The sequence below is a fragment of the Panthera pardus genome, unplaced genomic scaffold (assembly GCF_024362965.1).
Source record: "Panthera pardus isolate Hobbes unplaced genomic scaffold, ASM2436296v1 HiC_scaffold_18, whole genome shotgun sequence".
NCBI lineage: Eukaryota > Metazoa > Chordata > Mammalia > Carnivora > Felidae > Panthera > Panthera pardus.
In genome coordinates this window covers 16,945,218-16,972,707 of record NW_026526743.1, presented here as the reverse complement: position 1 = coordinate 16,972,707, position 27,490 = coordinate 16,945,218, and the positions used below count along the sequence as shown (strand labels likewise).

General features: G+C 40.1%; 1 protein-coding gene across 5 annotated transcripts; it reads right to left on the bottom strand.

The window, feature by feature from the left end:
- Window positions 1–131: 131 nt before the first annotated feature.
- ZNF793 (zinc finger protein 793) lies at window positions 132–27,314 on the bottom strand. 5 transcript variants are annotated; one of them, XM_019423165.2, is made up of 7 exons: window positions 27,203–27,314; window positions 25,865–26,006; window positions 16,223–16,332; window positions 11,600–11,642; window positions 6,231–6,360; window positions 5,608–5,703; window positions 132–3,876 (listed from the first exon to the last, which is right to left on the bottom strand). In XM_019423165.2, exons 4-7 carry the CDS (start codon window positions 11,612–11,614, stop codon window positions 2,924–2,926), a joined length of 1,194 nt encoding a protein of 397 aa, XP_019278710.1. In that variant the 5' UTR covers window positions 11,615–11,642; window positions 16,223–16,332; window positions 25,865–26,006; window positions 27,203–27,314; the 3' UTR covers window positions 132–2,923. The 5 variants fall into 5 exon arrangements, with proteins under 5 accessions (XP_019278710.1, XP_019278711.1, XP_019278708.1 ...); XM_019423166.2 differs by having other exon boundaries at window positions 6,231–6,357; XM_019423163.2 differs by lacking the exon at window positions 16,223–16,332.
- Between the last annotated feature and the right edge of the window lie 176 nt (window positions 27,315–27,490).

Below are 27,490 nucleotides of genomic sequence, written 5' to 3'. Positions count from 1 at the left end.
GGCAGAGAGAGAGGGAGACCCAGAATCCAAAGCAATCTCCAGGTTCCGAGCTGTCAACAGAGAGCCCAACGCAGGGCTCAAACTCATGAACCTCAAGATCATGACCTGAGCCGAAGCTGGATGCTCAACCCCACTCATTATGAGTTTAATCTGTATTCCCCAACAACCACTGAAGCTAAACATTTTTTGATAGCCAGCCAGTTGGGTTTGCTGTTTTTACAACTGTCTATTCACAATACTTTCCCATGTTTTGCCACTGAGTTATCTTTTTCCTGTCAATTTGAAAAGCACCTCTTCTCTGATTGGCTTTGCAAATATTTCCTTCAAAAATATCGTGTACTGACTTTGTTGATGGCACCTTTTGCCATACAAAAGATTATACTTTTATGTAGTCAAGTATTTTTTAATAGCCTTCAAGTATCTTTTGTTGGTAAAGTTAATCTTCCCAACTCCTAGATTATACCTGTAGTCTCCTTTCATTTTTCCTTCAAGAATTTTATTATTAAACAATTTAAATCTTAAATCCACCTGGATTTTTTTTTCATATGCTTTGGGGTATTAGTCAAATTTCACTTTCTTCCTGAGTAAAAGCCAATTCTACCAGAATTCTTTTTAAATAAACTATTCCTTTCCCCTCTAGCCTGAAATTCCACCTCTTCCATATATGAGAAAGCTCATATACACTTAGGTCTATTTCAAGATTTTCTATTCTGATCCATTGATGTATTTATCCTTTGCCAATACTTTATTAATTTGATTAAAGTGACTTCATGTTATATTCTGACATCTGGTATGAAATTCTTTTTCATACTTTTCTTGTCTAGATTGTTAGGCATTTGTTCTTCCATATGGATTTTAAGATCATTTCACATAAGTTAAAAGAAAAAATCACTGACATTTAGTGTAATTCCAAAAGAAGTACATGTAAGTTATTAGATGTTTACAGAGAAAACTTAATTTCTATACTGTCTTTTTAGAAAATTACCTTTCAACCCAAAACAATTACTAGTCTCTTCATTTATTGATATATAATATCATCAAAAAGTTTCCCTCTTTTTAAATTGTTTATACCAATTATTTAATTTAATTTTTTTACTGCCTTCATTGGAAACTCCAACACAATGTTTAGTAAAAATAGACAGCAGTGAACACCCTTATCTCTAATACTATTAAATTCTTAATTTTCAAAAAATGGTTTCAGTATAAAATATGCTATAGGATTTTGGTAAAGTAACTCCTAAGTGGTTACTAAGTATTACAATTTAATTTACATTTTATTAGATTGGAAATGTTTGCAGATTCTATTAAATATCTTGTCAGCATTGATGGATGGCATCTTCTCTTTTAAACTGTTAATTTTATTGATTTATTTCCTATTACTGCATTGGCTCTGCATTCTTGGAATAATTCTTCCTTGGTCATTATGTCATTCTTTAGGTATATTGCTGAATTCTACTTGTAATTATTTTAATTATAATTTTTGTTTCTAAATTCATGAGTAAGACTGGCCTGGAGTTTTCTTTTTTCCAATTACCTTTATTTGGTTTTGGTGTTAAAACTTATTCTGACTTCATAAAATAAACTGGAGAACATAATCTATGGGCTGAAATACTTCAAATAACACTGGTATCAAGAAGAAACAATGAAATCATCTGGGCCCTGGAGCATTTTTCAATCCTAGATCTTTAATCACTTTTCCAAACTCTTCAATGGTAATTGTTCTATCAAGTTTCTACTTCTTGCAATTTTCCTAACTTCTATTTTGCAAGAAAAGCATTTAATTCCTCTTTTAAAAACAGGTTGATCTAGATTTGTATGAAGTATCTTTTATCACTCTTTTAATCATATTTTTATCTGTGATTATTTTTTTCCCAGATTTTTATTTAAATTCCAGTTAATTAACATACAGTGTAATATAAGTTTCAGGTGTAGAATTTAGTGATTCATCACTTACATACAACATCCGGTGCTCATGTGATTGTTTCCTTTCTCATTCTGGACCAGGCATTCTTACAGGAGGCATATCTTGAACAGTGTGGGCATTTGTTTTATTTGGAAGATGTGGCAGCTCAAGGAAGTAGATTTTTTTTTCAAGATTGGAATGATGAAACAATTTGGGTTTTCATGCCCAGGATATTCACAGGGAAATTGATAGGGAAGAAAAGTGGACATTGCTGAATTAATTTGCAAAAAGAAAAAAAAACAACAACAGAAAAATTCTATCTTTGGTCTCTGCAAGAAACATTTCTGAATTATAAGACTCATATAAACACTGTCTTTCCTAATTTGCTGCAAAGGCATGTTAAGCTAAGACTAATAAAATAGAAGTAGTGCACAATATGCCAGGGCCACACTACTATTTGTCAAATAATGGCTGTGCTATCAAGTTTATAGTATTTTGTTCATCCAATATTAGGTTGTGAAACTATTCCTTAGCCTTGCCTTTTCAACATTAACAAATGTTCTTATTTTTTATATTGTTAAGACATTAAAAGACAATGGTGATATTTAGAGTGAAAAAGTTTGGTGAATGGCATTCCACATACTATGTGACAAATGTGCTTGATATTCACAAATCACATTAAATCCACATTTACGTTTCCAAAATATAAATAATGCTTATTATGTGGCTCACTGTGGAATATGCCATAATATACCAATTCTTTTCACATATATTTTGTATTGTTATTCCATTAACATATTTTTAAACTTTCATAAGCCAGAGTGACCATGTTTATGTTTTATAAAGTGTTTTCTACAATCTTTGTATAAAGTTTCCTATCACAATTAGAACATGACTCCCCTTATGGTAAAAACATTTTGTCCAAATTCATTAAATCAATGAGAGTTCTCCTGAAAATGAATGCTTCCACATACAATGAAATAGGATACTTTGCTTAAGGCTTCCCACAATTATTATGTTTTAATTCCTATAGGCATTCTTTCTGGCATGAATTTTCTGGTGTCTACTGAGGTTTGGCTTCTGATAGAAAGCTTTGCCACATTCACTGCATCCATAGGGTTTTTCTCCTGTATGAGTTCTCCAATGTTTATTGAGGCATGATTTTTGGCTGAAGGATTTTCCACATTCTCTACAACGATATGGTCTTTCTCCTGTGTGTATTTTTCGATGTACATTGAGGTATGACTTCTCACCAAATGACTTCCCACATTCACTGCACACAAAGGGTCTTTCTCCAGTATGTGTTCTTTGATGTTCTCTGCGGTGTGACTTCTGAGTGAAGGCTTTCCCACAAAAAAAACATTCAAAGGGTCTTACCCCAGTGTGAATTCGCTGGTGTTTAATAAGGGTTGACTTATGTGAAAAGGCTTTCCCACAGTCAGTGCATCCATATGGCTTCTCCCCAGTGTGACTTCTCTGATGCCTAATGAATTCAGACTTGTAGCAGAAGGCTTTCCCACACTCACTACAGACATGGGGTTTCTCTGTAGGTGGAACCCTCTTACGTTTGTACACAAGAGAATTGGTTACTGTTGGTTTATACATAAGTGCTGGGTTGTGGCTAAAAGCTCTCTCACAGTGACTGCATTCCCAGAGTTTTTCTCCATTAGGTTTTCTATCATGGTTTGTATGCTGTAACAATTTCCCACATCCACAGCACTCATCTTTTTTTGAATAGTTTCTCTTAAAACCAATCAAGTCTAAATTATGGTTCACACTTTTTCCATAGGGGTCCCAGTTATTGGGGTCTTGAACTGAAGGAAAAAGATTAATGCTCAGAGGTGATATTTTCCCAAACTTATTGTTTTCATGGCTTCTTTCCTTGGGCAATGTTTTTTTGCTGATGAATGCCCCTTGTTTCAAAATCATGTCTTGCTGTCTTTTCCTCTGGACATTAACTTGACAAATGTTTTCTGGAGAAAATACAGCAAACCTTTCTTTATTCTATTATTATGATCTGGAATAAAATTACTTGAAAAATACCCTAAACATTTAAGCAACACACAGCATATAAACAGACACAGCCTGAACCATAACTAAATGCGGAGAAGGGTGCTGTATGAGAAGACTCACAACAGGCACAAATGAAATGGAACATGTCACAGAGTATACAGAGTTATAATTTTGAAGAAGATGGAATATTATAGACCAGTGGTTGGCAAACATGTTCTTAAAGGGTCAGAGAGTAAATATTTTAGGCTTTGTGGGCCATATGGTCTCAGTCAAAATTATTCAACTCTCCCACTGTATTTGGGGAACACAGTATGTAAATGTTAAGGCATGGCTGTGTTCCAATAAACTTTCTTCACAAAATCACGTGGCCAAACTATAGGCTGTAGTCTGTCAATCTTGTTACTGAGGAAAGGGGTTTAAGTGTCATATAGCACCTTGCTATTCAATGTGTGGCTCTTAAAAGAGGGAAAAGAAAGGCAGCTGATAGCCAGGTTACAATGTTTCGGGAAGGCTGATGAGCACAGTTTCATGAAGCAAAATACACCCCAAAGGGTACCAGTGTGTTGGTGTGACAGTTATGAGTACTGGTTCTGAAATACGACCACATGAGTTCAAATCTCTGTTTGGTCCCTTACTATGCTATATGTTCTTAGATAAGTTTCCTAACTTTCCTGTGATCGTTTCATTTGTAAATGGAGTAATAAAGGTTGGATACCTCACAGGTCTTGTAAGGGTTGAACGAGATGATATATGTAAAAGGCTGAGAACAGATCTGGCATATAGTGAGCACACACTGAGTGTTGGCCAGTAATTCTAATGCTGTTACTGCTACTACTACACCAAGGTGGATGAAAGGTGACTGGTGGTAATTTCAGAGACATTTTGGAGGGAAGCACGAAAATAACTTGAATGGTATTTTCATAATGTAATATTAATTCAATTATATGATTACAAAACCAAGAGTGAGTGGCATAAAGAGATGTGGGAACAGACAACACTGACTCTTCTTACTAAGTTCATGACTCTTGTGGAGAAGTAGTTCAGAGGCATCCTTAAGAGTAGGTTACCAACACTTGGGGTACCATGGGTATTGTTGCAATATTTTACAGAGCTGCTAGGAAAGGGGCAGTTATTCTGAATGTTATAAGGAAGTGGTTAAGATGGGCCAAGCTCAGTCATCTCCTTTACCACCCAGGTGTCTTTGGTTACCTGAAATTCAATACTTCCTCTTCTGTGACTTAAGGAAACTAAAGGACTAAGGGATAACTTAAAGGATTAGGGAAAGGATGGGAAGTGAGAGTATGGGTATGGCAGGCAGGTCTGAGGCGTTTTACCTGGAAAGTGTGGGAAAAGGGAATAGGAAGGGACCAGCAGGAGCAGGGGAATGACAGAAGCTTATTTGTGAGAAAGCCTGAATGTGATGGAGAAGGTAACCTTAAGAGAAATGAAGGATTCTGGAGATAGGGGGATGGAGCAAGAGCACAGGGAGAGGTGAGATTTAAAGAGGAAAAGGAACACCTGGATAAGGGAGGTGGGGTGCATGGAGGTTGAAGGACATCAAGAAGGCTAAAGCTCTCAGAGAAATGTCTCCAGTGGCTTGCAAAGCTCTAAGGCTTTTGAAAGGTGGACTCAACAAAATCCCAAAGGTGCCAGCCTCCCATAGCACCTCTTGCTGGATTTATCATACTTACCCTGACAGTGGCAGCCCGAGCATGCTGCCTCACAGATCCACGGTGCTTCTTCCTGCTCCAGCTTGAGGATCACATATGGTTTAGTGCCTTCATAACCTGTTCCAGGGAAATGATCCAGGCCTTGGGCTGAGCTCCTTGGTCTTCAGGGCCACTCAGGCAGCATTAAAGGCTGCACAACAGACATTGGACTTGGGAGAAGACTGTACACACACCTTGTCCAGAACCCAAAAGGAATTAGTAACTCAGGACCACTGAAACTCAAGCCAAACTCACTGGGGCAGCACAGTATAAGGGTTAGGGATGCAGACTGTGCAGCCAGACTACTGGGGTTCAAATCCTAGCCTGGCTCTATTATGTACTTGGTGAATAACACTGGGCAAGTGACTTCACCTATTTGCCTCTGTTTCCAAATGTGTAAAATGGTGGTATAAATAGTACCTACCTCATGGGGCTCTTATGAGGATTAAATAAGTTAATATGTTAAAAGTGGCTGAAATAGTGTCTGGCACATAAAAAGTATTTGGTACTTCAGAGCTCTAGGTATCTCAGTTACTTTTAGCAACTGAAAAATGAAAGGTGGTCAATCAAGCACAATCTAAATTGTGTGGAGGAGTTCTTCTTACCCACTGAAACAAGGTTGCTATAGGTCTCCAGCATCACATCCCGGTACAGTGCCCTCTGGGCAGGATTCAGCCTGTACCACTCCTCTTGAGTGAAGCCCACTACCACGTCTTTGAATGACACAGGTCTCTGCTGAGGATGAAATGACACTGAGTCATGTGGGAAAAATGTAGCCAGGGGTAGATGGTATGGAATTTTTATGTTCCTAGGTCAGAGCTTATCATGATCATTTATCTACCTAGAATACCTTTTACATTCCTGGCTTTAGGCTATCTATGGTAGGAAAAATAACAATCTCACTGGAACCTACTGCCACATACACTTTGAGTCAACAGATACTGACTGAAGACCTGCTGTGTATAACCCAGTGCTGGTTGCTGGAAACACAATCATGGATGGTTCCTGACCTCAAGGAGCTGACAGCCCAGCAAAGAGCAATATGTAAAGCCATCAGGGTGAAAGTATAAGAGCTATGGTGGCAAGACATCTAGGTTATAGCATGTAGAAAAGTGTGACTGTTTCAAAGGCTAGTAAGGCTTCAGAGCTACGGGATATGTGGAGCTGAGTCTCCTCTACAGAAAGATGAAGAAACTACAGTCCTTGCAGAGGGAGCAGCATGAACACCGGCATGGGAGCAGCACAGTGATTTTAAGGGCTACAAGGCACTCAGTAGCAGGAAGAGAATACAGGGGCCTGTGGGTGATGAGATGATGGACTTTAAATCAATGGAAATATCAAGGAATAGGTGTGTATAGAAAGCACATTCTAGAAGGCATGTGGTGAGTTTCCTGCGTTCCACATCAAGTGGTACACCAGTAACTCTAAGCAGACTGAAAAGTTAAGGGTATATATTGAATTCCTAAAGTAACCACTAAAATTATAGTGCAAACAGGTATACTGAAGTAAACGAATTTCAAAAATATTTAATACACACACACACACACACACACACACACACACAAGAGAAAAGAAATAAAGGAACAAAAGGCGATAGGACAAACAGAAAACTAAATACTAAAAGGATAGATACAAATCCAACCACACCAATAATTATATTAAATGATATTAAATTATAATATAAATTAATATAAGATTGAACACTCCAAAAGGCAGAGATTGGTAGGCTGGATAAAAAACCTGCCTAAAGAAGTATAGAACTCACATAATTTGAAAGTGAATGGATAGAAAGAGAAATGTGATGGGGGATCTGGAGAGAAGTGAAAAGAAAGACCGTAATAATGCAGGTGGAAGATGATGTTCACAAGTAGCACAGTAAGACACAGTGAGACAGAGAAAAGAAAGAGTAAAGAAGAGCAGAACCTGAACCTTAACTGGTTGTGGGGAGTGAGTGAAAAGGGGTAAGGGTAACACCCAGGTGTCTCAAAGCCAACTGGGTGATGGTGGTGGTAAATCAGAAGTGAGAAAAACAGAAGTGAGAAGCAAAGAGGATGTGTTGTTAGTCATGTCTGGGGACACATGGGTGGAGACACTTAGCAGGCAGTGGGATGGACGCAGGAGTCTTGTAGCAGAAGCAAGATCAGGAAGGGAGCTAAAAGCTCTGTGAGCCATCAGCAGAGAAATGGTAGCTAAGATTGTTAGTGTGGGATCTCTCTGCAGGGAGACAGGATGAGCAAAGTGCCTAGGCCAGAGCCCCAAGGGACACTAAAGAGTTCAGCTGGAGACCCAAAGAAGGACCATGGGTATTAACCTAAAGAGGGCACCTGTGATATTAAGATATATTAAGAAATATATATTTGGTCTTCCTTCATGGTTCCTAGAACAAAGCTTCTTAAACCCTTGTAACTTCCTGAGTAATAGGGATAATAGGAGTATCTTTTGTTATTCATAACAAGCCCCAGTCAAGGATACACGAGTTTATGCTAATGACACAGATGGGGGCTGGGCCACAGGAACTAGCCATGTGATTAGAGGGTTGGAACTTTCAGTCTCCTTTTCCACCCCCTCTAGATGGGGGTGGGTGTGGGTGGGCAGTACTGGAGATTGAGCTGATCCCCAACCCATGATTTAATCAGTGATGCCTACAAAATGGAAATCCCATGAAAACCGTGGAGGGCTTCCAGGTTGGTGAACACATCTGGGAGGATGCACACCCCAAACTCCACAGACAGAAGCTCATATGCTCAGGACCATTCTGTACCTTCTCATCTGGCTTTCCATTTGTAACCTTTATAATAAACCTATAATAGTAAATAAAGTGTTTCCCAGAGTTCTGTGAGTCACTATAGCAAATTATCAAAACTAAGCAAGGGGTCACAGGAACCCCTGATTTACAGCTAGTTGGTCAGAAGTTCAGGTGACAACCTGGGATGCAATTAGCATGTGGGGGGGGGGGCAGTCTTGTGAGACTGAGACCCTAACTTGTAGGGTCTGTGCTAACTCTGAGTTGAATTAAATTGTAGGACACCTAGTTGGCATCCACAGAGAATTGGAGAACTGTTTGGTGTAAGGAAAAGTAATCCTCTATTCCTGTGAGTAGAGGAAACTAACTATGATACATCTTCAACTGACTGTAAAGAATGAACCTGGCCCAAAGAGAGGTCTGATCTTTGCACTCAGCTCCTGGGAGTTAATCTCTAAGCCCCTGGAATGTTCTGTGTGATAAGACTGCCTTTGTTTACCTGGGGGCTTTCGGTCACATGAGATGGTCTAACAATGTGATTTCTGGTGGGGGCTTTGGGTCACAGGCATCAGCTCAACCTCAGGAGGTGGCTGTACATCTCTTTGAAAAATGTGGGATCCTACAGTGGCACCTGAGCAGTGGCCCAAGCAGATGGGCTGGAAGGCAGGACCAAAACCAGGGTGAAGCCATGGATGCTGGTACATGAGACCCTAAGGCCCATACCAAGGCCATGTACATAGTGGGTAACAACCAGATATCCTCTCTGATGCCAGAATGACATACCATGGTAGAGGGAGAGTAGCAATCAGGCTTTTATCACAGAGCATGGAGCCTGGGTCAGTTGACAGCTCTGGGTTGATATTTCCCAAACAGAGCTAATTGGAATGGGAATGAGATGGGATGGGATGGAATAGAACAGAACAAAATAGATGTAATTTGGCACCCAAAAGGCCATGTCATTTTCACCAAACATAGGACGTAACATTAAGGTTGTAAAATTAGCATGGCTTGGTGATTGAGTGTGAGAGGGAGAAGGTGGGGAGAAGTCAAGGGTAAATCTCAGGGTCCTGGTTTGCCCACTGTGATGGTACCATTTCCCGAGGTGGAAAACGGGGGCACAAAAAGGTTCAGAGACTTGTGCAAGGTCATACAGATAGTAAGAACTGGGATTAAAATTCAGCAGTCTGGTTCCAAAGTGTGTGCTCTTATCCAGTATATGGTGCTGCCTTCCACACAGAAGGGGGCAAAAGGTGCGATCTAATTTAGCAGAACAATAAAAAAGCATCTTCTGATTTCAACCTCAGTGAAGTCACCTGGGATCTTGGCCAGAAAAGTTTTAGTAAGGTGGGAAGAAAGGATGTTGGACTCAAGAAAGAATAAGAAACATGGGATGCCTGGGTGGCTCAATCAGTTGACTCTTGATTTTGGCTCAGGTCATGATCCCAGGGTCGTGGGAGTCAGGCTCCATGCTCAGTGTGGAGCCTGCTTAGGATTTTCTCTCTCCCTGCCCCTCTCCCCCACTCACACACACTTTCTCTCTCTAAAAAATAAAAATTAATTAAAAAAAAAAAGAAAGAATAAGAAGCAGGATATGGAAACACCAAGAGAAGGAAATCACCACAGGAGGCGAAGGAGGCCAGGGGAGAAAGGCAAGGATTTTTTGGTTTGGAAGTGGTGATGGTTTCTAGGGTTGGAGGCACTGATGGTGGTTGTAGGGACAAGGGAAAAGATCTGGGAAAGGGGAGAGGATGAGTCTTCAGAAAGAGATATCCCTGCTGGAGGGAGGCCTCCAAAGAGGTGGAAATGCAGGAACTCCAGGGCTGAGGGGGTCTTGTCAGGACACAGGGCCCTTCACAGTCCAGAGATGGTGAGGAAGGTAGGGGGAGCTGGGAACACTTCACACTGAGACTTGCTAGGGAATAAGATGTTCAACTGTTTGCTGCCAAACTCGTAAAAACAGTTAAGGGAATGACAGTAATTTAAATACTGGAGAGCTCATCTGTTCCCCAGTCTAGATCAAAGCTACAGATACCCTGGATCAAAATCAGGACTTCCATAAACGTAGAGGAAGCTTCCTGCCTGTCCCCTCTGAAAAGAAATAATATTTGTATTTTCAATTACTCTAACTGAAATTTAGCATTTTATTCCATTACATATGTGGGCCACAAAGCACAGAGGAGTTAAAACTTCCTGCAACCCTGGGGCACCTGGATGGCTCAGTTGGTTGAGCTTCTGATTCTTGATTTTGGCTCAGGTCATTATCTAATGGTTCATGGGTTCAAGCCCCATGTCCAGGTTTGTGCTGACGATGCAGAGCCTCCTTGGGATTCTCTCTCTGCCCCTCCCCCACTCATGCATGAGCATGTGCTCTCTCTCTCAAAAAATACATTTTAAAAACTTAAAAAGAGGGGCGCCTGGGTGGCTCAGGTCATGATCTCACAGTCTGTGGGTTCGAGCCCCGCGTCAGGCTCTGTGCTGACAGCTCGGAGCCTGGAGCCTGTTTCCAATCCTGTGTCTCCCTCTCTCTCTGCCCCTACCCCAGTCTCACTTTGTCTCACTCTGTCTCTCAAAAATAAATAAATATTTAAAAAAAATTAAAAAAAAAACTTAAAAAGAAAAACACTTCCTGCAACCTCAACACAGATTGTGGTCCCAAGTACTAATATGTACCACCTCTAGCATATTTTAACTGGAAAAAAAGGGGGTAGACCGTATGTGTAAGTATCTTGCCATTGTATCTCCATGTAGAGAGAAAAACTGTGGTTTTCCACCCAAATCCCCCTGAAGGACCAAGGTATTTCTCCCAGCTGCTAGAAGACTGGCTACTGCAGGCTTCAGACCTTTTGCAAACCGCACTTGGTCAAAGGGAGGTACCCCACCCAAGCTTAAGTCCCCCACCACGGGGCAGAAAACCAATGACTGATTGATTTCCGAATTAAAGGCCTCCTTGGCTCCATTCAGGACAAAGTTGGAGTTGGAGGGCCATCCCAATTTCAAAGCATCTTGTAAGATCAGCTGGTGCCGTTTAACTCCCTCTGCCTAATCCTGCTTCCTTCACTCTTTATAGGTGTTCCAAGAGTCTCCCTACTAAACTTCATGTGTGCAAACCTCCATCTCCAAGTCTGTTTTCTAAGAACCCAATCTGTGACAAAGTATATATGCTTGAAATGCACATATTTTTTCTAGAACAGTTTCCCAAGGGAAACTAGGTTACTTAAATGTCACACTTACCTGGTACTCAATCATTTTCTGTTCTTGGAAAAAGATTTGAATCCTGTGAAGACAGAGATTGGGGGGAGAAGGAGGAGAAAGAGAACAGAGCTGTGAGGGACCAGGCCCATCCTGGAACATGCAAAGTCGCTATGTAAATCTTGTATAAAAACCTATGCTTTAAATCACTGTGGTAGAAGAAAAAATATAGGGCCATTCAATTCAGAATGTGAATGCATAAAACAGACCCCCCAGGAAGTAAAAGCTGCTACCAAGTAAGTGAAAATTTATTTAAAAACAAAATCCTTAAAACTTAAATAACTGGCCCCATGGAGCCACGTTCATGCTCTGAATAAGATCACCTTTGCACAAGGACAATATGTTTTCTCTTAAAGGCAAAATGCTTGGGTTTTACCTCTTATTTACTTTTAAAGTTTGCACTTTACTTCACCTACTAGTTTTTATGAAATCCTATATTTAGGATGCTTTTTCTATAATAATGTTATTATTTTTTTAAAGTATAAACTGGAAAAAGGCTTTTGTAACTTATTACAAAGAACTTAAAGCAAAATAAAATAACTGCATAACATTAGTAAAACTAATAGTTACTTAAACTATGGCACAAATGATTACTAAAAGCTAAACCTTGTTATTCATCTGGAATATTATTAAGTGTTGTCGTTAAAAAATAATTTTCAACGAATGAGAACAAACAACTGTTACTTTTTTTTTTTTTTTTTACTTTTTTTTTTTAAATGTTTATTTATTTTTGAGACAGAGAGACAGAGCATGAACGGGGGAGGGTCAGAGAGAGAGGGAGACATAGAATCCGAAGCAGGCTCCAGGCTCTGAGCTTTCAGCACAGAGCCCGACGCGGGGCTCGCCCTCACGGACCGTGAGATGATGACCTGAGCCGAAGTCGGACGCTCAACCGACTGAGCCACCCAGGCGCCCCAAACAACTGTTACTTTTTAAAAAATTTTATTTATTTCTTTTGAGAGAGAGAGAAAGAGTGCAAGCGGGGAAGAGGCAGAGAGAAGGAGAGACAGAATCCCAAGCAGGCTCCGTGATGTCAGTGCAGAGCCCAACGCGGGGCTCAACTCACAAACTGTGAGATCAGGACCTGAGCCAAGATCAAGAGTCAGATGCTTAACTAACTAAGGCACCCAGGCGCCCCAACAATTGTTATTTTTAATTAAGGTGTTTAATTAAAGAGATAACTACGTGGCTTAAATTATAAAAGAAAAAGGGTAAATCATAGTTTAAGAGTATAAATATTTTACGATGTACTTGAATGTTTAATGTTAAAATCATCAATGGGATAACTCCTGATTTTAAAAATTATATCTTTTGTGGCTGTTCTCACTGAAGTAACTTGAGGTGGTGTCATCCCAACTAGAAAAACTTGCTAGTACCCAGATTCTGATCTCTTCCACTAATTTCACCAAAAAGGAACTAAACCTCCTTGGGAAATGGCTGAGTCCACATCTGGAGCAAAGAACACAAAATGCATCTCTGTAATATTAAGTGCCAGAAAGCAAAGACACTTCTTCAGTGATGGGTCCTGGCAAAGGGACAGAGGAGCCAGCCTCACAGGCTCTAACCATGTGAGAAGGAGTGCTAGTTTCAAGGGGAAAAAATTCTTTCAAAATGAATACGTTCTCCTGGCTTTGTTTTACAGAAGTCTTTTCTCACTAATCTATTGACAAATCAATCATCTTTTGAAAAAGGAAAATAATTTTAAAGTGCTGGAAATATTCTCTGTCATAATCTAGGTGGTGGGTACATGAGGGTACACATGGAAAACTTCTTAACATATAATGCTAAATGAGTTAATGATTTACTTTTAGCAGACAATAAATATCCACTCTCTCTTAATTGTATCAAAATGCTTTGAAATATTGTACAGGTCAGACAACATAAGTCATATAGCACAGTTAGTGTGAAAGAGGCATTTAGCTGTCCTATCAGTAATAGAAGGACTGAGCAGTGAGCTTATTATGCTTTTTGAAATATTTTTTTCTTTCCTGAGGTATAATTTACATAAAATAAATGAATCCGGTTTAATTGTATAGTTCAATGAGTTTTGACAAATGTATTCACCCACATAACCACCACATTATCAGGATATGGAACATTTCCAGGAACATCCTGTTCACAAGATAGAATAATGAATTTGTCTTAATGATGCTAAGATTAACTACTTAGATTCCTGTCTCTAGAATAAAAAAAGTGGTTTCCTTGAATGCTAAATAAAATATAGATACTTCTTTGCTTAAAAAATAATCAAGTTATACCAGTAAGTCAAAAAAATAGTTTAAAAAAAAGGAAGATCTACTGTTTGAATTTCATTTACATGAAGGTCAGAAACAGGCAACCCTAACCTATGTCACCGCTTTGACTAGGCACTGCTTGGGAGGGGTGGGGGAAACCTTTGGGGTGCTGGAAATGTTCCCTATTATGATCTGGGTGGTAGGTATATGAGTGTGCACATGTGGAACGATTCGTTAAGCTACACGCTGTTCTCTATGCACATCTCAAGTTAAAAAAAAAAAATCCCATTATTTAAAAAATATATGTGTAGAAAAACTTTTGGTATGAAATACAATAAAATGTTAGTGTTTCGATTTGGGTGGCAGGATGTTTCTTATTCTAATCTGTAACTGAAACACACACACAGGTACATACTTCATTATTTACAGATCATTATTCCACTGCTTTTTTTCATCATGAGGGAAGCCACAGGAGGGCTTTGAAAGCAGGAGAAGGTTCTCTGAGAGAACTGAACCGTCCACCAGGGACAGAGCTGGCAGGAAAGGCCTAAGGCCCAGCAAGCTGGGGCAGTTAATCCAGCTTTGGAGAACTACTCAATCCTCTAAAAGAGTACACTCCCTCCCTCACCCTCCTGGACTGAGCTACTCAGCTTTGGCCTGGTCTCCAAGGCTGCAAGGTTCCAGCTGAGTGGTGGTGTGGCGAACATGTCAGCGAATGGGTATCTGGAGGCCTGTGTTCTGTGGCCTGGGAAAGTCACTTCCTTCACTTTTAAATAAGATGGCAGCATCAGTGGATGCAAAAACCATTGGCAAAAGCTGGGTGAAAAAATAGGGTATTTCTATAGTATCTAAATATCCCCCCCAAGATATTTATTAATTATAAAATGAGGGGGCGCCTGGGTAGCTCAGTCGGTTAAGTATCTGACTCTTGATTTTGGCTCAGGTCATGATCTCACGGTTTGCGAGTTTGATGTTCCATGCTTTTAGCACGGAGCCTGCTTGGATTCTCTCTCTTCCCCGCACTCTCTCTCTCTCTGCCTCTCCCTGGCTTGTGCTCGCTCTCTCTCTCTCTCTCAAAATAAGAATAAAGTGAACTTAAAAAAAATAGCAACTTTGCCTTGGAGAAACCTGGCAGATATCACCTTAGCCTTAACCTTGTGATATTAACAAGTGATGAGACATATCATCATGTGCCCCCTGATATGATACACTGTGATGGGCACAACATCCCTTCCGTGATATTCTGCCCAAAATGAATACTTGAATCTAATCACGAAGAAACAGACAAAATCATACTGAGTGACATTAATACAAAATAGCTGACCAATGCTCTTCAAAAATATTGAAACTTTATGAAAGACAAAGACGGAGGAACTGATCCCAATTAAAGGAGACTAAAGGGATGTGTCAACTAAAGGTAGCAGGTGATCCCAAACTGGATTCTAGAATGAAAAAAGAAATGTTGCCATGAAATGGCATTATTGGTTCACATCTGAATATGGACTGTGGATTGGATAATGGTATCAAATGAGTGTTAACTGCCTGATTTTGAAAACTGCTAGTTGTATAAGGAAAATGTTCTCATTCTTAGGAAATGTACACTGAAGTACTTTGGGGTAAAGGAGCATCATGTTTGTAACTTACTCTGAAAAACTTGAGAAAAAAAGTATAAAAATATATTTATAACATTATATTTAGAGAAAGAGAGGATGTGATTGTAAACATTTATCTAGGTGAACTTATATGAAGAACACATAAAAGCTGACAGTAATATTCCTGCAAATCTTCCAAGTAGAGTTTAATTAAAAAAAAATCTATAGCTATAGTAGGTCTGCTGCCACCAGAACTCTGAGAATCCAGGAACTTTTCTGCCCCTTGTCAGGATGGAATGAATTCCCCATATTCCCAGAGGCCAGGTAAGGTGGCAAAAATGATAAGGGAGCAACCTAGAGTCCAGAAAGTGCCAGTAAGAGTAAGGGAATGGGTTGACCACATCCCATACTACAAGATGGCAAAATGCACTATGTTGGACCGAGGTCTCCTTCCCTTAAGAGAACACGCCTATCACACTTGACCTTCTCTGCTTTCCCCTTCACTTCGGTCTCTCTGAATCTTGGAACCAACCCTTTCCCTACCCTGAGCCATGGAGGGTCTCTGGAAGGAATGATGCCAAGTTGAGTCTTGCTCAGCTTCTGGCTAAGGGATGATGCTATTTCCTGCTACTTAGGAGTCTTTGCTCTGGCAAGAGGTCTCGGACCCTACGTTCCTCCTTCAGAAGAGATTCTTTTCCCAAGATCCCCTCTCTGGATCCAGAGGATCTTCTACCTGGCCTGCTAGTCCCTCACAGCTCCATCTCTCAACAGTAACTCACCCTCAGCTGTAGCCCCAGGCAGGGCCTTCTGTAGACTTGACCAAGGTCCTGTGGAGCCCTGCTGTCAGCGAAGTGGTGGGACCCACAGGTATACAGGGGACTCAGGTAACCTGAAGATAAACAGACCTCAAGGTAAGAGTCATCCACCAGTCCCTCCTCAATACTCTCTGAGGCTCAAGAGGAAGAAGTCTGCGGAGGACTATGCAGGAGACATAGCTGAGTGATGGCTCTGCTGTGGGTGTGGGGTAGGGGGAACTTCTGGAAAGACTGTGAGCTTTGGAATCATCAGACAGAAGACTGAACCAAGCAATTCCTCTAACTGACTGGGGGGAATCTAGGCCAAATAATTTACCTGCCTGGGGCTCAGTTTATTTATCTGTGAAAACAGGAATGATAAATGATAAAAATAATTTTTATTTTAATGTTTATTTATTTTTGAAAGGGAGAGACAGAACATGAGCGGAGGAGGGGCAGAGAGAGAGAGAAAGACACAGAATCTGAAGCAGGCTCCAGGCTCTGAGCTGTCAGCACAGAGCCCGATGCAGGGCTTGAACTTGTGAACTGCGAGACGTTGGACACTTAGCCAACTGAGCCACCCAGGTGCCCCAATAAAAATAATTTTTAAAAGCCCATCTGTAGAGGCTTTCTATAAGTTACCTCATTTAATACAAAATTCAGGTATGGTTGAAAGGGGCTGAATTATGACTAACACTTTTATCCTTATCACTTAGGAAATTCCAAGGGTTTCAGGAGATCTGTGCCAGAAATGCACTGAAAGACCAAAAATATATTTCTGCTTACAAATCATAGTATCACACAGACTAAAATAAGAAGGGCAGGAAACAGTAATTGGGTGCACATGGTGAAATTAAAGAGACGTTGTTTTCTAACTTCTTTCAACAATAAGGTAAAATTATTTAGAAATTTTGTTTTTCACTAAAAAGCAGATTATTTTTCGGGGTGCCTGGGTGGCTCAGTCAGTTAAGTGTCTGACTTTGGCTCAAGTCATGATCTTGTGGTTCACGGGTTCGAGCCCTGCATCGGGCTCTGTGCTGACAGCTCAGAGCCTGGAGCCTGCTTTGAATTCTGTTTCTTCTCTCTGCCTCTCCCCACTTGTGCTCTCTCTGTCTCTCAAAAATAAATAAATGTTTTTTAAAAAAAAGGCAGATCATTTTTCTACTAAAGGGCTTGTCTGCATACCCCTAGTACAGCAGACAAAGCCACAGTGCCGCATGCTCCAAGGAAGGAAATGTGAAAAACAAGGTTCCCCTCCTCCCTCAGCCTCAAGTTCTCCCCCAAACTGAGCAACACTGGGGGAAGGCAAAGTCAATCACTGTCTTTCTTGATAAAGAGTCAATCTTGGTAAGTGGTACCAACATGCAGTCAGTCTCCCCACTGCATCGTCAATGAAGGGGGGTAGGTGGCTCCCCCTAGAGTCCCCCAACAGAAGCACAGCAGTCATCTTTTCTTCCTTACCTACATGAATCTGTCTCACACATCTGTATCACCAGTCCCTAACATTTGAACTCAAAAGCCATGTTTTACTATATATTTACCATCATTTGGATGCTCTCAGGCATCAATTTTAAATCAGATAGATCAGAGATCTCTCGTGAACTCAGTATCTTTTCCCTCAACTAGCTCTTCTCAGGTCACAGCTTTATACTCTTCAAGTTCTATAACATGTTTTAAAACTTTGGTAGGCTGCCTCACATTACTTATTTTTCAGAAATATCCTTGGGACACCTGGGTGGCTCAGTTGAGTGTCAGACTCTTGACTTTGACTCAGGTCATGATCCCAGGGTCCTGTGATCCAGTGCTGCATCAGGCTCCACTCTCAGCATGGAGCCTGCCTGGGATTCTTCCTCTCTCTCCCTCTGCCCCTCCCCCCAGCTCGGGCTCTCTCTCTCTCTCTCTCTCTCTCTCAAAATAAATAAAATGGAAAAAACAAACAAACAAACAAAAAGAAATATCCGGGCTAAGGGTGCCTGACTGGCTTAGTCAGGAGAGCTTGCGACTCTTGATCTCAAAGTTGTGAGTTCAAACCCTACACTGGGCATGGAGCCTACTTAAAAAAAATATCCTGGCTATTCTCAAATGTATCATGTTCAGTATATAATGTAGAATTATTCTACTACACTAAAAAAAAAAAATCTCTCCTTAGATTTTGCTTGATGTCGTACAATTTAAATTTGCCCATTCATATAAGAAAATGTACACAATTTTGAAAAATATTGAGCCTTTCAATCCAAGATCAAGATTTCTCCATTTAATCAAGACTTCCCTTACATTTCAAAACATTTTTATACTTTGCTTCATGTAGGTACTCCAATTCTCTTTTTATATTTATTGCTAGGTAGCCAATTGTGTTTCAGGTTCCTATTCTAAATGGCATGTTTTCATCCTCATAATTACTAACTGAAATTGAAAAGTCATCAATTTATTTTCCTATACTCATTTTAAAACAGCCACCTTACTGAACTTTCTTTTTAATATATATTTTTTAAGTTTATTTTTGCAGGGAGAGAGAGAGAGAGCAAGCATGAGTGGGAGAGGGACAGAGAGAGAGGGAGACACAGAATCCGAAGCAGGCTCCAGGCTCTGAGCTGCCAGCATAGAGCCCGACACGGGGCTCGAACTCACGGACCTCGAGATCATGACCCGAGCTGAAGTCGGATGCTCAACCGACTGAGCCACCCAGGCGCCCCACTGAACTTTCTTAATATCTGTAATAGTTTGGAATGAATCATCTTGAGCTTTGTATGTGTATTGGGGGGGAGGTATGTAATTATTTCATCCACAAATACTTAACAGTTTTTTCTTCTCTTTTCTAAATGTGTTATACCTCTTCCCTCACTCTTTGATTACTGCACTCACTATATTCTAAAAGGTAAAATTACATTAGGGACAGGCTGCTCACTTGAATGCCAGTAAATTGGATACTGACTTTCAATTTGACATAAAGAAGGTCTTATAGTGTTTAAAATGTATCAAAACAGTCTTACTTTACTATTTAAAAAAAAAATCCAGGGGTACCTGGATGGCTCAGTCAGTTGAGTGTCCGACTTCAGCTCAGGTCATGATCTCATGGTTTGTGGGTTCAAGCCCTGCATCAAGCTCTGCGCTGACAGCTCGGAGACTGGAGCCTGCTTCAGATCGAATTCTGTGTCTCCCTCTCTCTCTGCCCCTCCCCACTCGTGCTCTGGCGCTTTCTCTCTCTCTCAAAAATAAACATTAAAAGAAAAAAATTTTAAAGAAATCCAGAACAAATGTTGAACTTTATCAAATTCTTTTTTATTATCTATCATCTATTTATCATCATCTATCATTTTTTAGCATCTATCAGGACTGTATGGTATTTTTCCTTTGACTTACTAATATGGTAAAATTCATTAACAAATCCTTTAAACATCGAATTTACCTTGCATCTTTAGGATGAATTTCTTTGCTCTCAGAATGCATTATTATTTGAATGTATTGTTAATTTATTCTATTTTTGTTTTTTAGGATTTTGCATATATAGTCACAAAGTTGGTCTATGATTTTCTTTTGCAATGCCACCTTTTCCAGTTTTTGTAATCAATGCAACAATGATGTCTTTATAAAAAGAGGTGGTAATGCTTCCCTCCTTTATAAATTCTCTTGGAGAGTTTAACTATTTGAAAAATTATATGCTACTTGAAGTGACTTCAAGGCTCTATAAGAAATCTCCAACTGGACCATCCAAGTCTGATAGTTGACTTGTTTTTTGTTTATTTTTTGAGAAATAGGGGATGATGGGGCCCCTGGGTGGCTCAGTCAACCGTCCAACTGTTGGTTTCAGTTCAGGTCATGATCTCATGGTTCATGGGTTTGAGCTCTGCATTGGGCTCTGTGCTGACAGCTTGGAGCCTACTTGGGATTCTGTCTCCCTCTCTCTCTGCCCCTCCTCTGCTCACTCTCACTCTCTCAAAAATAAACAAACACTAAAAAAAGAAATAGGGGATGGCAGGAAGTGGTGTGCAGGAATCTTTCTGAATATTTGAAACTTTAGCTATTGATCTTTTAGTTTTCTTTCTCTTTGTATTGAAGTTTTATACAGCCATATAGTCCTAGAAAATAATGTTCTGCATCCTAGCTTTGAAATATATTAAGTTTTACAAAAATACTTTTTAATAATATGATTATTCTATTTTTTGCATTCCTATTTGTTTACCTGTTCATTCCTCCTGACTTGATAAGGTTTGCTAATGGTTTATCTATATTATCAATTTTTTAAAAATTAGATTTGTTTCCCCTTTTTTCTTTAACTCATTAATTTCCCCTTTTATTTATTTATTATTGATTCCTTCTACTTCTCATATATACCTTCTAACACTCTCAATTAAATGTTTAATTAAGACAGAAAATAAAGGGGCACCTGGGTGGCTCAGTCGGTTAAGCGTCCGACTTCAGCTCAGATCATGATCTTACAGTTCATGGGTTCAAGCCCTCCATCAGGCTCTGTACTGACACCTCAGAGCCTGGTGCCTGCTTCTGATTCTGTATCTCCCCCTCTCTCTCTGCTCCTCCCCCACTTGTGCTCTTTCTCTCTCTCAAAAAAAAAAAAAAAAAAAAAAAAATTAAAAAAAAAAAAAAGAAAACTATCCACAGTTTGGTATAAATCAATTGAAGACACTATCCCCCATTATCTTATCTGACCTTTTCAATCTTGATTTTTAAAAAATACAGTAAGATTTACTGTCACAGAATAAATGAAACCATGACTTAGATTTTATAATACACATGGATCATTTCATCAGGTTTTGACAATTCTATCATATTTCTGACAGGATGTTTCTTTTCCTTCTCCAGCTCCCAATCCCTCATTGTGGGAGCATGATGGAAATCTACCTGGCCCAGAGTGGGACCCTAGCAGTTTCCTGTCTGTGTGGGTCATTTTGTCACATGAGCTGACAACTCTTTCTCTACAAGAAGTCAATCTCCCAAGATGTTTTCTTTGCGATTAAGAAGATCGGAGCTCTGGCTAATGGTATAACTCAACATTTCAAACAGCTTTGCAAGTTTCTGATGTACAGTTCATATTTTATTATATGTAACTAGGCCACACTATTATATTTTTACCGATAAATACATAGGGGAATAAGGAAAGCTTCAACTAATATATGTAGAAGTAACAGTACAATTAGAAAATTATCATATGACAACCACAATAATAGTAGTTGATTCAGGCAAAAATCACTAATGGAGGGGCACCTTGGTGGCTCAGTCAGTTAAGTGTCGGTCTCTTGATTTCTGCTCAGGTCATGATCTCACCGTTGTGGCACTGGGCTCCGTGTTGGGCTCCGAGCTGGCTGTGGAGACTGCTTAAGATTCTCTCTCCTTCTCCCTCTGCCCCTCCCCTACTCTCTTTCTCTCTTTCAAAAAAAAAAAAAAATCATTAACGGATACTAATACTAAGTGAATGAAAATGTGAGATTATTTAACATGGTCTCAAAATATTTCCCCCTAAGATACTAAGTGGAGGACCATGGTGGTCATACCTTAACCAAGTGATCAAAGTTAACATTACCAGCAATGCGACACACCAACATCATGCCTCTCGTGACACATGGCACATTGAGGACACAATATCATTTCTGTGGTATTCCTGTCAGAAATATACATGATTCGGGGTGCCTGGGTGGCTCAGTTGGTTAAGTGGCCAACTTCATTTCAAGTCATGATCTTGTGGTTTGTGAGTTCCAGCCCCATGCTGGGCTCTGTGCAGACAGCTCAGAGCCTGGATGGAGCCTGCTTCGGATTCTGTCTCTCCTCTCTCTGCCCCTTCCCTACTTATGCTCTCTCTCTCTCTCTCTCTCTCTCTCAAAAATAAACATTAAGAAAATGTTTAAAAAATATACATGATTTTTTTAAAGTTTATTTTGAGAGAGAGAGAGAGAGCGTGAGAGAGCAGGTGAGGGGCAAAGAGAGAGGGAGAGAGAGACAGAATCCCAAGCAGTCCACACTGTCAGTGCAGAGCCCAGTGCAGTGTTCAAACCCACGAACCATGAGATCATGACCAGAGCTGAAGTCAAGAGTTGGACACTTAACCAACTGAGCCACCCAGATGCCCCTACATGATTTTAATCATGAAGAAGAATCAGAAAAACTTAAATTGAAGAACACCTTATAAAAATAATTGGCTGTACTCCTCAAAATGTCAAGGTCAAAAGAAGCAAAAAGCAACTGAGAAAATATTCCAATTTTAACATAGTCTAAAGAGACATGACAACTAAATGCAACATGTAATCGTGAATTTGAATCCTGAACCAGAAAAAAGAATTGCTATAAAGGACATTATTGGGACAACTTAAAAAAATCTAAATAAGGTCTGTAGATTATAATACTAACACCATAATAATAATAATAATAATAATACTGTTTCAATGTTAACTTCACTGTTTTCAATAATTATATTATGGTCATATAAGGAAATACACATAGGGGTAAGGACCATCATGTCTGCAACTACCAAATGGTTCAGAAAAAAAAATCAAAATCTGCATATATATACATATATAGCAAGAAAATGAAATTATTTACACATATAGGAAAATATTAACTACTGCAGAATCTGGGTGAAGGGTGTAATAAGACTTCTGTACTATTCTTGCAACTTTCTTAACTCTAAAATTATTTAAAAACAAAACAAAAATCCCTTATGTTTGTGGAAAGGCAAGCAAGATGGAGAGACCTGTGAGTCAAAGAAGGAGGTTAGCTGTTTTCCCAGGTTAAGTCAGGTTGGATGGGAGGGACAGAGGCTTCTCCTCTGCCCAGAATGAATCCATCAGATCTTCTAGGTTCACTGAAAAAGACTCCTTGCAGAGTATCCTATATTTGCTGAGCCTCAGGGCAGGTAGCCCCTGAAGAGACTCTTTCAAGCTACCTTATTCAGGTCTTTGCAAGCAAAGGTCAGTATCCAAAGGCTAATAAGAGATTTTGACCAGGGGGCTCTGGACCCCTCCGAATATCTACAAAGAGCCATCCTCAACTTGTTAACTTCATTAACGGGACCCTTATTTCACATCTACTCTAAACCCATAGGGTCCATTTCACTGTGCATAATTTTGGCTTCCAGAGAGACTTAACAGAAAACAGGCAATCTCAAATGGCCAAGCCAGGGCTATAGATGAGAAACCAAAGAGTTTTTTTTTTTTTTTTTTAAATTTTTAAAACAATATTTTAGGGGCGCCCGGGTGGCTCAGTCGGTTGAGCATCCAACTTTGGCCCAGGTCATGATCTCACAGTTCGTGAGTTCAAGCCCCGTGTCGGGCTCTGTGCTGACAGCTCAGAGCCTGGAGCCTGCTTCACATTCTGTGTCTCCCTCTCTCTCTGCCCCATCCCCACTCATGCTCTCTCTGTCTTAAAAATAAATAAAAGATTAAAAAAATTTTTTAAATATTTTATTTATTTTGAGAGAGAGAGAGAGACAGAGCTTGAGCGGGGGAAGGGCTGAGGGAGACGGAGACACAGAATCCGAAGCAGGCTCCAGGCTCTGAGCTGTCAGCACAGAGCCCGACACGGGGCTCGAACTCACGAACTGTGAGATCATGACCTGAGCTGAAGTAGGACTGAACCACCCAGGCGTCCCTTGGTTTCAGAGTTTTGGACAAAACTTCCCATGGTATGAATGTTTTGCCTTCAGATTATTTCTATGATTCTATTTAAGTCAAGTTCAAAAATAGGCAAAATTAATCCATGATATTAGACCCAGCAGTGGCAATGGGTACTGACTGATACAAAAGGCTTCAGGGTGCGAGAGATGATGTCTATGTTGATCTTGGTTGAATTTACATGATTTTCCTCAATGTAGAAATTCACCGAGCTATACCCTTAGGATAAGCATACTTCACTGTATGTATGTTATACCTGTATGTATGTTATACCAAGTTATACCACCTGTATGTTATACCAAGTTATACCACCTGTATGTATGTTATACCAAGTTTTAAAAAAGCCTATTTAATTATCTGGAAAAATGTCTGAGGTACAAATAAAATGAAATAATTTGTATTCATACTTAAAAAACCTTCACGCATAGCTACATACTGCCTCTTTCTTCCTACCCCCCTGGTATGAGTGTTCCCCCTCCTCTTTTTTTTAAGTAGGCTCCATGCCAATGCGGGGCCTGAACTCACCACCCTGAGATTAGGACCTGAACTGAAACCAAGGTCGGACGCTTAACGGACTGAGCCACCCAGATGCCCTGAATGTTCTAATTAGGGTTCAAAACAGACAACATTAATCAGTAACGTTAGAAGCTGGGAGAATGGTTTCCCCTTGGCAGGGTGTAACAGGGAAAGGGTATTATGGAAGCTTTCAGGGTGCTACAACATTGTTTTCTGACCTGAGTACATTACCCCAGGGTTTTCCCTTTGTGGTAATTCATTGAGCTGTATATTTCTGTATATTTCTGTATGTATCTTATATCTCAGTAAAACGTTTAAAAAAAAGATGGTGCTCCTGGGTGGCATCTGATTGAGCATCTGATTCCTGACTTTGGCTTAGGTCATGATCCCAGAGTCATGGGATCCAGCCTCAGGTCAGGCTCTGGGCTGAGAGTTGAGCCTGCTTAAGATTGTCTCTCTCCCACACCTCTCTCTCTCTTCCTCTTTGCCCCTCTCCCTTGCTGGAGTGTGTATGCTCTCTCGCTGGAGTGTGTATGCTCTCTCGCTCTCTCAAATAAAATAAGATAAAATAAAATAAAAACATTAAAAAAAATTATTTGCTCCCCAACCTGGCACTAAATACAGTGTAGGTGTCAAAGGAAAATAGCACAAGAAAAAGAAAATGCCCTAACTCCTTATCTAAGCTCATGACTTCTGCATCAAAACAACTACCTGTCTTTGATTCTGTGCAACTGAAAACAGAGACTATCTGCTCTAAAAACTAAAGCCTGATGTGCATGGCTTCCGACAGATATTTAACTGCCTTACCTTTCAGCTTCCTTTGTTTCAGAAAATGTTACAGTTATTGTGCTTTGTCTGAGGACTACATGAGGATTGGATATAATATTTTAAAAAACAAAATACTGTTTTGGCATTTTACCCCTTCATTAAGCTAATGGTCAAAATCTTATATCCGTTTTATTTGTAATCTTATCTTGGCCCATCTTAATTAGCATTAGTTTGACTTTAATTTCAATGAAGAGCAGTTTCTAAAAATAGCTTCAAGTTTTGATTTTGTGGTTTTATCTTTACTGAATTATTCTGCCAGGATATTATAAGGAACAGATTCAAGGAGGTCAAATGTGTCATGCCTAAAAAATACAGAACAAGGCAAGAAGATTCTTAGAACACAGTAACTTCCAGATCCAGTTTCTTTTCCTTATATTATTTATTTATTTATTTTTGTTTTTTCCTCAACCTTACTGAGGTATGGGACATATAATATTGTAGAAGTTTAAAGTGTACAATGCCATGACTTGATATATGTATATATTGCAAAATAATTGCCACAATAGTGTTAACACTTCCATCACCTCACATAATTACTTTTTTTTTTTTGGTATGTGTGTGTTAACAACATTTTTAAGTTAAGCCTAGATAAAAGTATTTTCCAAACACTCTCAAAGTTTGTTCCTTTGGCAAAATCTTTTACAAGATCAGTTTAGATACTTACTCAGTAAATTCTTTGTTTTTTAACCACAGGCAAAGACACATCCATCCTAGCTGCCATGGAGTCAGAATAGATTTCCAGAAACCAGACTCATTCTTGGGATGCTGTCACAGACAGATACATCATTACTGTTGCCAGAAAGGACCTTAAAGGAAACATTAAAAGAAATATGCACTAAATGCTTGGCAAAAGCAATAGAAGACACATCTTTAATAACATATTACTTTAGATAAGTTTAACACTTGGTCCTTTGAAAGCACTATCTTTAACGCTGGGACAATAAAAAGGGGAAGGAGGTTTCAGAGTTTTGATGTGGGCTTTTGGGAGAGACTGAACTGAACTGACTGCTCATCAGCTGGAGAGAGTCACAGGGGTGAAGTGTGCTCCCATTATGCAGGACTGCAGACTCAAATCCTTAACTCTCCCATCCCCAACCTCTAAATTTCCCAATCCTTCTTAACATCCATTAAGCTTCCTAATCACAGACATATATGGCGCCCCAATCTACAACAAAGGATCTTGTAGTCACTGATATTCCCGGATGTCCAAAAATGACCATCAGAGACCGCTAGCCAGTGACTACAAAGCTCACTGATCCATTCTGATTGCCCAACAGAGAATTACACAGATCACCAATCACGAACCCACACTGATCTCCAATGATACCCCAATGACTGAATATCAATCGCTGACCCCAACAGACCCACCTCCCCCCCACAATTACTGACAGTCCCATTCGCTGACCCCCCACTGATCCGTATGTTCTCCATTCCTTGATTTACAAAAGTTCAATCACTAATACCCTCAGATTCCTCCCATCGATGATCTAAAGGAAGTGTCAATCACTGATGGCCGAAAGCATTTCTCTAAACCTTGGTCCCCATTAACCCTTCTCATCAGTTAACCTCAAAGTTTCCACAATCATCACTTCCAGGTACCCAAACAGAACTCAGAACCTCCAATCACGGACCCTCTCAGGCTTCCGATCATTGCGCTCTAATGCTGTTCAAATAAATGTTTTTGAAGCACCCACTTGGCTCCAGACCCCTAAAGACCACTGTAAACTGATCCCCACTCACTGTGCCAATCAAGAAATCGAGAACCCTCCTTTATTGATTCCCACATACTTCTAATCCATCTTCACAGACACTGCCACTGACTCCTACAAACCTCCTCCCGCCCCACAGACCCCCACGAGGTTCACAAGTCCAATCACTTAACCTCTTCAGTAAGCTCGTCACTGACCCTTACGGGCACCCATGACTGACCCATAAGGGCCACCGTAGTCGTCCGATCACTATCCTACAGAAGTCTTTAATTTTGACTGTTTCTCATACTGACCTTTCCCATTTTTCCTGGATCCGCGCCCATAACCCGAAATTGATCTTCGTACCACGCCGCCTCACCGCAGTATAATCTCTTCCCATCCCGAGTGGCCAGTGCGCAGACTCAGTCGCGACTTTGAGGCTGTCGGCCTCCACCTGGCAACCTTCCAAGCGAACAGGATTCTGGGTTTCTGAACTTTAACAGAAGGCCTGATGGCCGCTCCCTCTTGACACCTTGTTGGAGGCAGCCATGTTTAAATCTGTGCCGTACAGTAGTGATTAGGCCCTTTGTTAGACCAGAGGG

Coding starts and splice junctions, on each gene's coding strand:
- ZNF793 (XM_019423163.2), bottom strand. CDS start 25,905: ATGTGTCTTTGCCTGTGGTTAAAAAACAAAGAATTTACTGA. Junction 11,643..25,864: donor AAAAACAAAGAATTTACTGA/GTAAGTATCTAA, acceptor CTGTCTTCACAG/GATTCAAATCTTTTTCCAAG. Junction 3,877..5,607: donor CTCGGGCTGCCACTGTCAGG/GTAAGTATGATA, acceptor TATTTTCTCCAG/AAAACATTTGTCAAGTTAAT.